Here is a 15,558-nt window from a genome sequence, read left to right as displayed (position 1 = left end):
GTGACTGAACTAAAGGGCAGAGAAGCCCCAGCAAGATGGTAGGAGGGGCGAAATCGTGTTTAGAATCAAACCCCACACCTGCCAGAGATGCTCAGAGGGTTCAAATAAGCCCTGTGCATACCAGGACACAGAGACCACACAGAGACTGAGACAGAACTGTGTTTGAATGTCCCCTGAGGAGGTACGGGGTCAGCACTGGACTGCTACAGGGGCAGAGGTTCTGGGTGCAGCAGACTTGGGTATGGCATAAGCCCTCTTGGAGGAGGTCGCCATTAACCATAGAGCTGCCAGAACTTACACAGGACTGGGAAATAGACTCTTGGAGGGCACAAACAAAACCTTGTGTGCACCAGGACCAAGGAGAAAGGAGCAGTGACCCCACAAGAGACTGACCCAGACTTCCCCGGGGATGTCCAGGGGTCTCCAATGGAGGTGTGGATCAGTGGTGGCCTGCTGCAGGGTTAGGGGCACTGAGTGCAGCAGTGCCTGCATGGGACCTTTTGAAGGAGGTCACCATTATCTTCATTACCTCCACCAGAGTCTGGCATCAGGTTAAACAACAGGGAGGGAACACAGCCCCACTCATAAACAGAAAATTGGATTAAAGATTTACTGAGCGTGGCCCTGCCCATCAGAACAAGACCCAGTTTCTTCCTCAGTCTCTCCCATCAGGAAGATTCCATAAGCCTCATATCCCTTCTCTATCAGAGGGCAGACAGACTGAAAACCACAATCACAGAAAACTAACCAATCTGATAACATGGACCACAGTCTTGTCTAAATCAATGAAACTATGAGCCATGGTGTCTAGGGCCACCCAAGATGGACGGGTCATAGTGGAGAGTTCTGACAAAATGTGGGTCACTGGAGAAGAGAATGGCAAACTACTTCAGTATTCTTGCCTAGAGAACCCCATAAACAGTATGAAAAGGCAAAAAGACAGGACACTGAAAGATGAACTCCCCAGGTTGTTTGATGCCCAATATGCTACTGGAGATCAGTGGAGAAATAACTCCAGAAAGAAGAAAGAGACGGAGCCAAAGCAAAAACGACACCCAGTTGTGGATGTGACTGGTGGTAGAAGCAAAGTCCAATGCTGTAAAGAGCAATATTGCATAGGAATATAGAATGTTAGGTCCACAGAGTTAGTGTTAGTTGCTCAGTGGTGTCCGACTCATTGTGACCCCACGGACTATAGCCCACCAGTCTCCTCTGTCCATGGGATTTTCCAGGCAAGAATACTGGAGTGGATTGCCATCCCCTTCTCCAGAGGATCTTCCTGACCCAGGAATCAAACCATGGTCTCCTGCATTGCAGGAGAACTCTTAACCCTTTGAGCTACAGGGAAGATCTGTTAGGTCCATGAATCAAGGCAAATTGGAAGTGGTCAAAGAGGAGATGGCAAGAGTGAACATTAACATTTTAGGAAACAGCAAACTAAAATGGACTGGAATGGATTAATTTAATTCAGATGACCATTATATCTACTACTGTGGGCAAGATCCCTCAGAGGAAATGGAGTAGCCATCATAGTCAACAAAAGAGTCTGAAATGCAGTTCTTGGATGCAATCTAAAAAATGACAGAATGATCTCTGTTCGTTTCTAAGGCAAACCATTCAATATCACAGTAATCCAAGTTTACACCCCAACCAGTAATGCTGAAGAAGTTGAAGTTGAACAGTTCTACAAAGACCAAGAAAACCTTCTAGAACTAACATCCAAAAAAGATGTCCTTTTCATTATAGGGGACTGGAATTCAAAAGTAAGAGTGAAGAAATACCTGGAGTAACAGGCCAATTTGGCCTTGGAGTACAGAATGAAGCAGGGCAAAGTCTAATAGAGCTTTGTCAAGAGAATGCACTGGTCATAGTAAACACTTTTCCAACAACACAAGAGAAGACTCTACACATGGACATCACCAGATGGTCAATACTGAAATCAGACTGATTATATTCTTTGCAGCCAAAGATGGAGAAGCTCTATACGGTCAACAAAAACAAGACCAAGAGATGAATGTGGCTCAGATCATGAACTCCTTATTGCCAAATTCAAACTTAGATTGAAGAAAGTAGGGAAAACCACTAGACCATTCAGGTATAACCTAAATCAAATCCCTTAAGATTATACAGTGGAAGTGACAAATAGATTCAAGGGATTAGATCTGATAGGCAGAGTGCCTGAAGAACTATGGATGGAGGTTCATGACATTGTGCAAGAGGCAGTGATCAAGACCATTACCAAGAAAAAGAAATGCAAAATGGCAAAATGGTCATCTGAGGACAACCAAATAGCTGTGAAAAGAAGAGAAGCCAAAGGCAAAGGAGAAAAGGAAAGATATACCCATTTGAATGCAGTTCCAAATAACAGCAAGGAGAGATAAGAAAGCCTTCCTCACTGATCAATGCAAAGAAATAGAGGAAAACAATAGAATGGGAAAGACTAGAAATCTCTTCAAGAAAATTAGAGATACCAAGAGAACATTTCATGCAAAGGTGTGCACAATAAAGGACAGAAATGGTATGGACCTAACAGAAGCAGAAGATATTAAGAAGAGGTGGCAAGAATACACAGAACTCCTCGTACAAAAAAGATCTTCATGACCCAGATAATCACGATGGTGTGACCACTCACCTAGAGCCAGACACCCTGGAATGCAAAGTCAAGTGCGCAAAGCTAGTGGGGGTGATGGAATTCTAATTGAGCTATTTCAAATCCTAAAAGATGATGCTGTAAAAGTGCTGCAGTCAATATGTCAGCAAATTGGAAAACTCAGTAGTGGCCACAGGACTGGAAAAGGTCAGTTTTCATTCCAGTCCCAAAGAAAGGCAATGCCAAAGAATGCTCAAAGTACTGCACAACTGCACTCATCTTACATTCTAGCAAAGTAATGCTCAAAATCCTCCAAGCCAGGCTTCAACAGTACATGAACTGTGAACTTCCAGGGATTTAGAAAACGCAGAGGAACCAGAGATCAAATTGCCCACATCTGTTGGATCACTGAAAAAGCAAAAGAGTTCCAGAAAAACATCTGCTTTATTGACTACACCAAAGCCTTTGACTGTGTGGATCACAACAAACTGTGGAAAATTCTTAAAGAGATGGGAATCAGGCACCACCTGACGTGCCTCTTGAGAAATCTGTATGCAGGTCAAGAAGCAATGGTTAGAACTGGACATGGAACAACAGACTAGTTCCAAATCAGGAAAGGAGTATGTCCAGGCTGCATATTGTCATCCTACTTATTTAACTTCCATGCAGAGTACAGCATGAGAAATACTGGACTGAATAAAGCATGAGCTGGAATCAAGATTGCTGAGAGAAATATCAATAATCTCAGATATGCAGATGACACCACCCTTATGGCAGAAAGCAAAGAAGAACTAAGAGCCTCTTGATGAAAGTCAAAGAGGAAAGTAAAGTTGGCTTAAAACTCAACATTCAGAAAACTAAGATCATGGCATCTGATCCCATCACTTCATGGCAGATAGATGGGGAAACAATGGAAACAGTGACAAACTTTATTTTGGGGGCTCAAAAAGCACTGAATATCCTGATTGCAGCCATGAAATTAAAAGACGCTTGCTCCTTGGAAGAAAAGTTATGACCAACCTAGATAGCATATTAGAAAGCAGAGACATTATTTTGCCAACAAAGGTCTGTCTCGTCAAAGCTTTGGTTTTTCCAGTAGTCATGTATGGATGTGAGAGTTGGACTATAAAGAAACCTGAATATCAAAGAACTGATGCTTCTGAACTGTAGTTTTGGAGAAGACTCTTGAGAGTCCCCTGGACAGCAAAGGGATCCAACCAGTCCATCTTAAAGGAAATCCATCCTGAATATTCACTGGAAGGACTGATGCTGAAGCTGAAACTCCAATACTCTGGCCACCTGATGTGAAGAACTGACTCATTTGAAAAGACCCTGATGCTGGGAAAGATTGAAGGTGGGAGGAGGAGACAACAGAGGGCGAGATGGTTGCATGGCATCACCGACTCAATGGACAAAAGTTTGAGTAAGCTCCAGGAATTGGTGATGGACAGGAAGGCCTGGTGTGCTGTAGTCTACGGGGTCGCAAAGCGTCTGACACAACTGAGCGACTGAACTAAACTGAACTGAAATGGATTTGGATCCCCCATGTCCACAGTTAGTAATGGTTAAGAATCAAAATTAAACTGCAGGATTATGTCTTTCATGATCTCTATGAAATGAAACGTCTTTGTGAATTTCACCTGTTACTACAGAACACATTTCTCATTTTGTTCTTTTCCCTACATATTACTGTTTGCTGAACATCACTAAAAACACTGTTATTCAAACATCATAATTCTAATTCCAGCATGACAGCATAAGCAAGCTCCTCATATCCACTCTCCAGCCCAACTGATGAAAATTATTTAATAACAACCACTTAAAACTCTGGAAATTATCTTAAGGGCATCCAGCTAATGAAGAAACAGTTACTCAAGAAAATCTGTATCAATTCAGTGACAACAACAACAATCTGTGGTATCTGAACCAGAACCCACTCCCTACCCCTGGCCAGTCAGTGAGCTAGCAATCCCAGTACAGAGAGTGCAGCAAAGAACACCAGACTCCCTCGCCCCTAATTCAGTAGAGAGCCTCATTCCTAATCCTGCTCTCAGCTCCCTGTTGCTGAGGCTAAATTCTAGTTAAGTATGACTCAGGGGTGGGGGTTCTCTTCTTTCACCCAGCCCTGACTTGTGGGATGCTGAGAATCTGTGGCCATGAACACCCTGGCTCCAGCTCAGTAAAAGGAGTTCCTCGCTGAAAGAGGCAAGTAGAAGCGACTGGGGGCTGCTACCCTCTCCATGGAGTACTCCGCTATACCTACAGGGATGTCACTCTAAGAGAAGTATATCATTGTCCTCACCCCCAGCACAGAACTATGGCTCAGGGCTTTAACCCAAGGGAGAAAGAGTTATTTAAACAGAAAACTCTGAATCTCTTCCCAAAGGAATTGACTTTATTCACAACAGACTACGGATAAGTTCAAGCCCAAGGGTACCCTCAAAAATAATGGCACCTGTGCTGAAGGTAATTAGGAGGAAATTGGTAGGTTCATTAGAGATATAGGGTAAACAGACAAGGATGATCAATCAATTCTTAACAAGGGTGCCGAGACCATTCAATATGGAAGAAACAGTCTTTTCAATAAATGGTACTGAGACAACTGGACAGTCATATGCAAAAGATGAAGCTGGACCTTTACCTCACACTATATACAAAAATTAACTCAAAATGGACCAAAGACCTAATGTAAGAACTAAAAGTATAAAACAAAAGAAAACCTAAGGGTGGGCAAGAATCCCTTAGAAGAAATGGAGTAGCCCTCATGGTCAACAAAAGAGTCCAAAATGCAGTACTTGCATGCAATCTCAAAAATGACAGAATGATCTCAGTTCATTTTCAAGACAAACCATTCAGCATCCCAGTAAACCCATGTCTATGCCCAAACCACTAATGCCAAAGAAGCTGAACGGTTCTATGAAGACCTACAAGACCTTCTAGAACTAACACCAAAAAAAGATGTTCTTTTCTTCATAGAGGACTGGAATGCAAAAGTAAGAAGTCAAGAGACATCTGGAGTAACAAGCCAAGTTTGGCCTTGGAGTACAAAATGATACCTGAAATAAGAGGCAAACTTGGCCTTGGAATACGGAATGAAGCAGGGCAAAGGCTTAACAGAATTTTGCCAAGAGAATGCACTGGTCATAGCAAACACCCTCTTCCAACAATGCAAGAGAGGACTCTAAACATGGACATCATCAGATGGTCAATACTAAAATCAGATTGATTATATTCTTTGCAGCCAAACATGGAGAAGATCTATACAGTCAGCAAAAGCAAGACCTAGAGCTGACTATGGCTCAGATCATCAGCTTCTTGTAGTAAAATTCAGGCTCAAATTGAAGAAAGCAGGAAAAACCACCAGGCCATTCAGGTATGACCTAAATCAATACACAGTAGAGATGATGAACAGATTCAAGGGATTAGATCTGGTCAACAGAGTGCCTGAAGAACTATGGAAGGAAGTTTGCAACATTGTACATGAGGTGGTGACCAAAAGGATCCCCAAGAAAAAGAACACAAGCAGGAAAAATGGTTGTCTGAGGAGGCCTTACAAATAGTTGAGAAAAGAAGAGGAACAAAAAGCAAAGTAGAAAGGGAAAGATATAACCAACTGAGTGCAGAGTTCCAAAGCATAGCAAGGAGAGATAGAAGAGCCTTCTAAGCAATGGCGAACGTATACATCGTATTAAAAACCACAGCTATTACTTTGCCAACAAAGGTCTGTATAGTCAAAGCTATGGTTTTTCCAGTAGTCATGTACGGATGTGAGAGCTGAATCATAAAGAAGGTTCAGCACCAAAGCATTGATGCTTTCGAACCATAGTGCTGGAGAAGACTCTTGAGAGTTCTCTGGACAGCCAGGAGATCAAACCAGTCAATAATAAAGGAAATCAACACTGAATATTCACTGGAAGGACTGATGCTGAAGCTGAACCTCCAATCTGAACCTCCAATACTTTGGCCACCTGATGTGAAGAGCTGACCCCCTGGAAAAGACACTGATGCTGGGCAAGATTGAGGGCAAGAGGAGAAGGGGGAGACCGAGGATAAGACAGTTGGATGGCATCATCGACTCAATGGACATGAGTTTGAGCAACCTCTGGGAGATAGGATAGGGAAGCCTGGAGTGCTGCAGTCCATGGGGTCACAATATGACTGAGTGACTGAACAACAAGTCTTAGTCACTAGACCACCAGGGAAGTCCCTGTACATTCTTAATTTAACTCATTTACCTTCATTTTATAAGTGGGAAAACAGAAGCAGAAAAGTAAAGCGATTTGCCCAAGGCCATAAATGTATAAAGGGCTGCAGGATATGAATCCAAGTTTTTCTGGTCCCAGATCCTAGGCTCTTCTCACTCAAACATGCCAAACAGCCTCCCTTCTCCAACTTTTTGTACTCTAAGTTCTTCACATTGAACCATGAGTAACAAAGACACTTACTTGGCAAGGCAAGAAGGGCAATGTAAGTCTGCAGCTTCTCAAACACAGCTGTCATCTTTTTCATGTCCTGGGACAGCTCTAGATTCCTGGCTCGTAATGCGGACGTGCAAAGGGAAGCTTCACATTCTTCTTCTAGGCTAGGAATGGGCAGAGTTTATAAAAGTGAGCATCCCAAATGATTTTCAATCAGCTATAAGAAACTACCTAAATTGTCAAACATCTATATCCAAAGAGAGAATGAACCAAAAAAAGAAACTTGAGCTCACTGACAAGGTTCCATTTTGTTATATCATCATGTACACACTGGCTTCCTCCAATGCCAATGAAGCAAAAGACGACTAAATGGAAGAAAAGGTGCTCACTGTCTTCCATCCTGAGAGCAGCACAAAAATGCTTCCTTCAAAATATTTTCAGGAGAAAAATACTTCATAGCTGAATTTCTAAAGAGAATTAAATAGGAACTGGGAGAGAGAATCAGTAAGAAACCTTTTTCAGTGAGTTGTTTAGTCACTAACTCATGTCCGACTCTTTGTGACCCCATAAACTGTAGCTCGCTAGGTTCCTCTGTAGTGGGATTTCCCAGGCAAGAATACTGTTGTGGGTTGTCATTTCCTTCTCCAGGGGATCTTCCTGACCCACGGATTGAACCCGTCTCCTGTATTAGCAGGCGGATTCTTTATCACTGAGCCACCAGGGAAGTGTATGTAATTTCAAAAGTCAGACAGATTGGAAAAACCAATCTATAAGCGCAATATAAAAGTAATTCCTTAACATTCATAAAAATATAACCATTTTCCATTTTAAATGGTGCTTGGGAAAACTTAATTATAAGGTTAAAAACTATGTAGACTCTTAAGAGTACTTATTAAAATGTGCAATAATCAAGTAAAATGCTTTTTACACAAAGCTAGAAAAGTTATTAGCACAAGAATGATATGCTTGTGATGTGATATCAAGAATCACATCCATTCCCTTGACCTTGACACTTCTGCTCTATTTATTTATAGCAGACAGCTTCATTCAATACTAAACCCATTTATTACTAATGAACATGTTATCTTGCCAACTAGAGTGGTATTTAAACCAATGGCAAAAAAATTGCCTAAAATACATGAAAATCTGATAAGGTAGGGCTGAAAGCGTATGCGACAGAACATTCCCAAGAATAGGAATCTTAGATCAAGAAAGGACTTACCCAGCGTTTCTAAAAATGTAATAGTGAAAAAATAAATTAAGATAAAATAAAAATGCATTAACTCTTTCAAGTAGTAAACACCACTTTTACAATGGTTCTTACAATCTTTTAAACATAAGCCGAATCAATAAGGTATATTCAATTCAGTGTTAAACTTTCAGAGTCAATTTTCAGAAAAACTTCAATTATACTGAACTAAAACATTTAAGGATCTGAAGGAAACTATAATTCACAATTATGAGCTCATAATTCCCTGAGCCCTAAAATTCTGTCATGTGCACAAATCACAGAATTCAGTTACTAAAATACCTTGTTAGGTTAGAATTAGGAAATAAGATGGTTCTTAACATACATAAATTTTTTAATAACAAAATTTCATATTTTTGAAAAGCTAAACCTACTACTTTAGTTTATAAGGACTAAAAAACTACAATTACTTGTATATTTTCAGTATCTATAAGCTTTTCATCTATGTTTTTCCTAAACCTTGTTTTGCAATCTACTATAATACCTATGGGCTTCCCAGGTAGCTCAGCAGTAAAGAATCTGCCTGGCAATGCAGGAGACAGGTTCAATCCCTGGGTCGGGAAGATGCCCTAGAGAAGGAATGGCAACATACTCCAGCATTCTTGCCTAGAGAATCCCCAAGGACAGAGGAGCCTGTCAGGCTACAGTCCACAGGGTTGCAAAAAGTCAGCCATGATTTAGGGAATAAACAACAACAATAATAATACATATCAATAATAGTACATATATGTTCTTATTTCTCTTATTTCCAGTTGCATTATTCTTCGCCTTTTTTAAAGACTAGATCTCAGGATTAAAAGATTTAGATGAATTAGGAGTCTTTGTAGTTTTACATCAAAAGTATCAAAATATACAATCAGTAGTCTCAAATTTCCAGTTATATAAATTATTTTCTCTTGCCTTTTCAGGAATGTTTAAGATGCAATATTTAAGGTTACTAAATGACTCATCCTATGAGGGCTGGAGGATGTACAGTTTTTATTTTATAACTTAAATCACCAATAGTAAAAACAGCATACTATTTAAAAGAAACCTAAGGATTACAGATTCAAATATAGAGGTTAACTATTATTACCCCCATCTAGACGTTTTCAGTAAAAGGGTAACAATACCCAAAACTATTTCCTTTAATAAATGTGTCATTCACAATCACTAAAAATACTGGTTCATGTTGCATTACATGGTTATTGCACTGATCACAGTTCAAAACTATTGAAGAAACTCTAGCTGAGAAACTACAATTCAGTTTTCTTAAATATAAGTTTGTGCTGCTCAAGCCATGATTTTCCTTTTTCACAAACATCCAAATTGGTTGTAGTGCAAAAAGGTCAGGCAGAGCTCAAGAGGCACAAGTTGTTACTTTATTAACTCCAGCACAGCTCAGATGACACCTCACAATTCCCCAAGCTCCCTGGCCCAGAACAGTAAGTACCTTTTTAATTGATAAGGAAGAATCTTCCTAAGAAAACATATGTAAGAGGTTAAATGCTCTGAAAAAGTTTTCAATTTCACAGTTGTCTCCTGGAAAAGAAAAACAATTTCAAGATTAATAATTTTGTTTGATAAAGAAGCACTCCCACTTCCAGAAGTAAAGCAGAAGTAAATTACCAGGACGGTTACAGTATCCTCAGTAATACTTTCAAATAAATGAAGCATTCCTTCCTCAAGAGGGCGGACGTAAGATGCATTTTCATGAAGATACTGTGAGAACTAAATAGGAGAAGAATTCTGAGTTAAGTCACTGGAAAATAAAGGATATCAAAACATCTGTAAATGGACCCACTGAGTTATAAACCTTAATACTTTTGCAAACTTTTTTTTGGGAAATTTGACTTTTACACAAAGTTCCCTCTAACAATCTCAGATACTAAACCCAAGTGCCCATTCCATGGCAAAGTGACAAACCAGCAGACGGATGATATAATTAACAACTGGGCATGAGGCAAGTGGGGAGGGGATACTATTAACAACACACCACCAATAGGCCTTCTTTCCGAAACAACCACTTCTTCATTAGGGATGCAAGTTAATATTAAAAAAAAAAAAGATTTGATATTTGAGTCAAAACTGTAGGACAGATTTTTCTGTTTACATAAATCGCTGTAGATGGTGATTGCAGCCGTGAAATTAAAAGACGCTTACTCCTTGGAAGGAAAGTTATGACCAGCCTAGATAGCATATTTAAAAGCAGAGACATTACTTTACCAACAAAGGTCCGTCTAGTCAAGGCTATGGTTTTTCCAGTGGTCATGTATGGATGCGAGAGTTGGACTGTGAAGAAAGCTGAGCGCTGAAGAATTGATGCTTTTGAACTGTGGTGTTGGAGAAGACTCTTTAGAGTCTCTTGGACTACAAGGAGATCCAACCAGTCCATTCTAAAGGAGATCAGTCCTGGGTATTCTTTGGAAGGACTGATGTTAAAGCTGAAACTCCAGTACTTTGGCCACCTCGTGAGAAGAGTTGACTCATTGGAAAAGACTCTGATGCTGGGAGGGATTGGGGGCAAGAGGAGAAGGGGACGACAGAGGATGAGATGGCTTGATGGCATCACCGACTCGATGGGCGTGAGTTTGAGTGAACTCCGGGAGTTGGTGATGGACAGGGAGGCCTGGCGTGCTGCAATTCATGGGGTTGCAAAGAGTTGGACACAACTGAGCAACTGAACTGAACTGACCTCATTTTTTAAAAACAAGACTTTTGAGTACAGCTTATATTCATTGCATAAAATGTTCAAGGTTAACACATTCTAGGAATGTAGCTATCATCAAAATGAGACTATAAAAACTTTTATAACTGTCATGGATACTGTAATACTCATGAAGAACTAATTCAGTATGAAGAACAGATTCAGAAAAAGATCCCCCAAGCTTTGAGACAATTGAGAAACAAGAAGTTAATTTTTCACATGTGAAATATCTCAGCTTTTTAAATATTGTATAATGGCTCAAATTTTGAGTTCTGTGTATACAAATGTAAAGTCTCATTTTGCAGAAATGTGATTCAACTAGTCCAACTGCAAGCTACACAGACATATGGCCCTAGGAAACTCAGTCTCTCTGGGCTATAAAATAAGTTGAACTCTAAGCTCAGGTATAAAAGTCTACTTTATGATTTTATGAACAAGTCTAAATGCTTTGGTCATCTTTTAACAAATGGTTACTGAATCTTCAATAATAGAGGCTTAACGGAAAAGTCACAGAGGGTCTCTCAGAGATAAAAGTACCAAAGGTAAAATACTGAGAAAAATATGAATTCTTCAGAGTAATGAAATATTTCCATTATGATTAACATATTTGATTCTCACCATGTGAGCATAACATGGTAACAAGCTAAGTAAAATAATGGTGGGAATTCCCTGGCAGTCCAGTGGTTAAAACGCAATGCTTTCACTGCTGGGGCCCAGGTTCAGTTCCTAGCTGGGAAACTAAGATCCCACATGCTGCATGGTATGGCCAAAAAAGGCCCCAAAAACAAAAAAATAAAAATAAAATAATGGACAAAGAACCAGGGCGGGGAAAATGCTTTTATATTATAGGAAGCATAAAAGAAAATATAACTGCCTTAAAATGCTACAGGTCCATTTTCCTTACCCAAGTCATCTGAAAGCTTTTTCCCATGGTGATATTAAAGAGCATTTCAAACTTTAATTTTTATGAACTTCAAAAGGTTTGTGGTGAAAAGTTTTATAGGGAAAAAACACCTACCCCACTTCTCTCCTCCTATGCAAACCATGCTCATTTTTCAAAGCCTAGTCAAATCACCAGAGTCTTCCAGACACTACCACCAACAGCAGTCTCCCCTCCTTGATGACGTCATATTCACTTACTGCCCTGACCACTTATTCACACTTAGGTCTTCTAACATATCCCTCACTATTCCATTTCATAAGAATCTCCATGTTTACCCTGTTTCTTGACGATAAAGACTATGACTTAGAGTTTCTCCCCACATCCTCTATAGTACTTGGCTGAAACACAGAACTAGTCTAATAAGTAGCAAGTCTCCAGATTTGTTCAGGGCAGACAAAAGGTATCCTGAGTTAAACGTACCTTCTGATTCAATGGAGATATTGTGTCAATGGCAGAATCAATAGGAAAAATCTGAATCCTCTGTTCTGTATAGGTGTGAAAGTTCAGAAGAGCCTTGACAAGATCTTGAACAAAAGCCAGGGCCTGCCCAGCGATATCCCGCATCTTCAGCTTTAAAATGAGAAAGATACAGTTAAAGTCAACTATCAGGTTATTACACCCAAACAACTTTATTAAGTCTGCTTTTGGAGAAAACATTTGAACTCTAAAATAATTATGCCTTAAATTCATTTGTTCCCACTTATATTTTAATACTACCATCTAAGTAAAGTAGAAAGCCATCCATATTGGCTAATATACCTCTTCTACTTAACCTAAAGTGCAAAGCCCACCAACCTAAAAGAAATGTATGACAAAAATCAGTGCATCCCACAATTCAGTTTTAATGTTATAAGACAAGAGACAGCAAAAATCTGTATTATTTACAAATTCAAAAAATAGCGTGTTCCACAATTTTTTTAAATGTATGAGAAAAGAAAGTAAAAGTTAAATGCAATGATTTGGTGCACTAAACAGAGACCCAAACAACTAACTGGTGTTTCTGAAAAGTTTGACATATACATTACTGAAAATAAAAACTTCATCTTTACCTGATGTCTCCTATTGTGGACTGGAACATTCAGAGCATTATACTGGCTATATTCTACAAAACAAAAATGGATGTACATTAAGTCACTTTTACATTTACAGAAAAAGAGCTTAACTAAGAAATAATAAATGCTCACCCATTTGCCAGCTCGTCTCCACTCAGCCCCTTCCCTTCCTGACCACTGGGGTGCACTCTACACAGGCCTCTTTGTACTCTATAACCCTCATTCCCAACAGAGGGGCTCATCCATCCCAACTGGGTCAACATCAGCTTCTCTCCCCAGCTCTAGACTTTTATTTACAAATGTGCACACCAGCAGGTAAAGAGATGCACACCAATCGGTTAGACTATTAAGCCACATCCAAGTTAACCTCCTCATCTCTCCCATAAACCTGCTCCCCATCTGCCTCTCTGATCTCTGTCAACCGCACCACGTCTTTTCCCCACACTGCCTGCTCTCTCTGCCTTGCCTCCTTGCGTCTCCTGACATCTCAGGCTCCAGCCCCCATCCCAGCACACCAGGACTATCACCACAACAGCATCAGTCTCCTTCACCCATTCCAGTGTAGTCTATACTCTGTTGCCAGATTAACCAAGTGAGTGCACAAATCTCATCAAGACATTTCCAGGGCTTCCCTGGTGGCTCAGTGGTAAAGAATCCGCCTGCCAATGCAGGAGACACAGGTTCGATCCCTAATCTGGAAGAATCCCACGTGCCTCGGAGCTACTGAGCCTGTGCTCTAGAGCCTGGGAGAAGCAACTAAGCCCGTGTGCCGCAGCTACTGCAGCCTGTGCACCCTAGAGCCTGTGCTCTGCAACAAGAGAAGCCCCTGCAATGAGAAGCCCTCATAGCGCAACTAGAGAGTAACCCCCACTTGCCACAACTAGAGAAAAGCACACGCAGCAGTAAAGACCGAGCACAGCCAAATATAAATAAATAATTTTCTTTAAAAAGGGACATTTCTAAAATCTTCTCCAACAACCTACTGCCTTGTGAATGAAATCCCAAGTCCTCTGCCCAGAACTTGAGGGTCCAGTCCCACCCACCCTTTCAGAACTTACCTATCATTGGCTTCCACATCCCATCCACTCTAGCCTCCAGTCATACTTAACTAATTACTACCACCAGGCCCTGACAGCACCTTTATCCTACATACCACACTCAATGCAATTCCCTCCCTGGTTCTCCCTCACCTCTCTGACCAATAAAACCTACTTTCACATCCTGGCCCAGCCCAAAGCCCACTTCTTCCAGAAGGTTTCCCCAAACAATCCCACCAGCAATAATCACCCTTCCTCTGAAACCCCAAGAAGTTCTTCATGGAATAAGTTAGCTTATATTTCATATATTTCTCTATCTTATTTTCCCCCTACTGGACTATAAATTCCTTGAGGGTAGAGATTTTTGTCTTATACATTTTTGCATATCCTATGCAAAATTTAGATCTTCAGCAAATAATCTCTAAATATTTCAGAACTAAAAGTAGTAACTCTACTTGTGAAATGATAAAGACCTAAAATAGGGTGACAACTAGTACTGGAAAAGAAAGGATAAACCCAAAGAGATTCAGACGGAAATGATTAGAATGTGATGACTAAGGATTAAGGAGCAAATGAAACGTCAAGGAAAGCAAATTCAAGTCTAGTGGATCAAAGTATGCTGATACTATTTACATTAATGTAGAAAGCAGTAACAGGTGTTGTTTTCAGAGGAATTTAGGTTTTTGATATGATAATGACATATGCTGATTTCAGTTTTAGAACAAACTGCTATTTTTGTCTTTTCTTCCCTCTTTTTTTAGGTCTTTCCTAAGAAAAATTGAGAAGTCAAAAATTAATTTCAATCATATAATTGTAAAAAAGAAAATGTATACCACATTGAATTTAAGTTTCAAACCGTTTTCTTTGTCTTTAAGATTTTGACTTAATACTTGGGCTTCCCTGGTAGTTCAGAAAGTAAGAATCTGCTTGTAGTGCAGGAGACCTGGGTTTGATCCCTGGGTCAGGAAGATTACCCTGGAGAAGGGAATGGCTACCCCCTCCAGTATTCTTGCCTGGTGAGTTCAATGGACAGAGGAGCCTGGTGGGCTACAGTCCATGGGGTTGAAAAGAGTCGAACACGACAAAGTGACTAACACTTTCAAACACATACACAGAAGTCAATTTTTTTTTAAAGTTCTCTTTGGTGCTCTTGGTTATGTAAATTACCAGAGCCTTCCCAGGATGAGGGGGAAGCAGGCATACCCAAGTCAGCTCCGGAACTAGCGCTGCGCATTGTCCAAAGGGCAGGAGATATCTGACAGAGAAGATTCACCTCCCACCCATCCCCTTACTCCTCTTCCACCTTGCCGTCCATTGTGATCAGCATTTCTTGTACAAGTATTCAGGTACTTTATGTGCACAGGCTGGTTTTCACGTTGGGATATGTTAAATACATGCAATTGAAAAATGTAGCTTTGGGCTTTTTCCAAGAAGACTAGCTTCAGAATAGTTATGTGACAACTTAAAATCTCCCTATGAGACATGAGGGTGAAAGCTGATCAAAAGGACAAAAAGAAAGCAACCCTCTGTTGGGCGAGAGAGGTTTTCAGCCAAGTACATTAGAAACTATTTTAATAAGATGG

At 40.3% G+C, this 15,558-nt stretch overlaps 1 protein-coding gene across 2 annotated transcripts in view; it reads right to left on the bottom strand.

The window, feature by feature from the left end:
* Nucleotides 1–15,558, bottom strand: part of PPP1R21 (protein phosphatase 1 regulatory subunit 21) — a 77,698-nt gene that overhangs the window by 35,631 nt on the left and 26,509 nt on the right. For both annotated transcript variants that reach the window (XM_070798615.1, XM_070798616.1), the window contains exons 8-12: nt 12,936–12,988; nt 12,307–12,456; nt 9,866–9,967; nt 9,690–9,778; nt 7,036–7,172 (exon numbers count right to left, since the gene is read on the bottom strand). In XM_070798615.1, coding sequence (XP_070654716.1) covers nt 7,036–7,172; nt 9,690–9,778; nt 9,866–9,967; nt 12,307–12,456; nt 12,936–12,988 — 531 coding nt within the window. The remainder of the gene's footprint in view (nt 1–7,035; nt 7,173–9,689; nt 9,779–9,865; nt 9,968–12,306; nt 12,457–12,935; nt 12,989–15,558) is intronic.

This window comes from Bos indicus, chromosome 11 (assembly GCF_029378745.1).
Source record: "Bos indicus isolate NIAB-ARS_2022 breed Sahiwal x Tharparkar chromosome 11, NIAB-ARS_B.indTharparkar_mat_pri_1.0, whole genome shotgun sequence".
Lineage (NCBI taxonomy): Eukaryota > Metazoa > Chordata > Mammalia > Artiodactyla > Bovidae > Bos > Bos indicus.
This window is presented reverse-complemented; position numbering and strand designations above follow the sequence as displayed.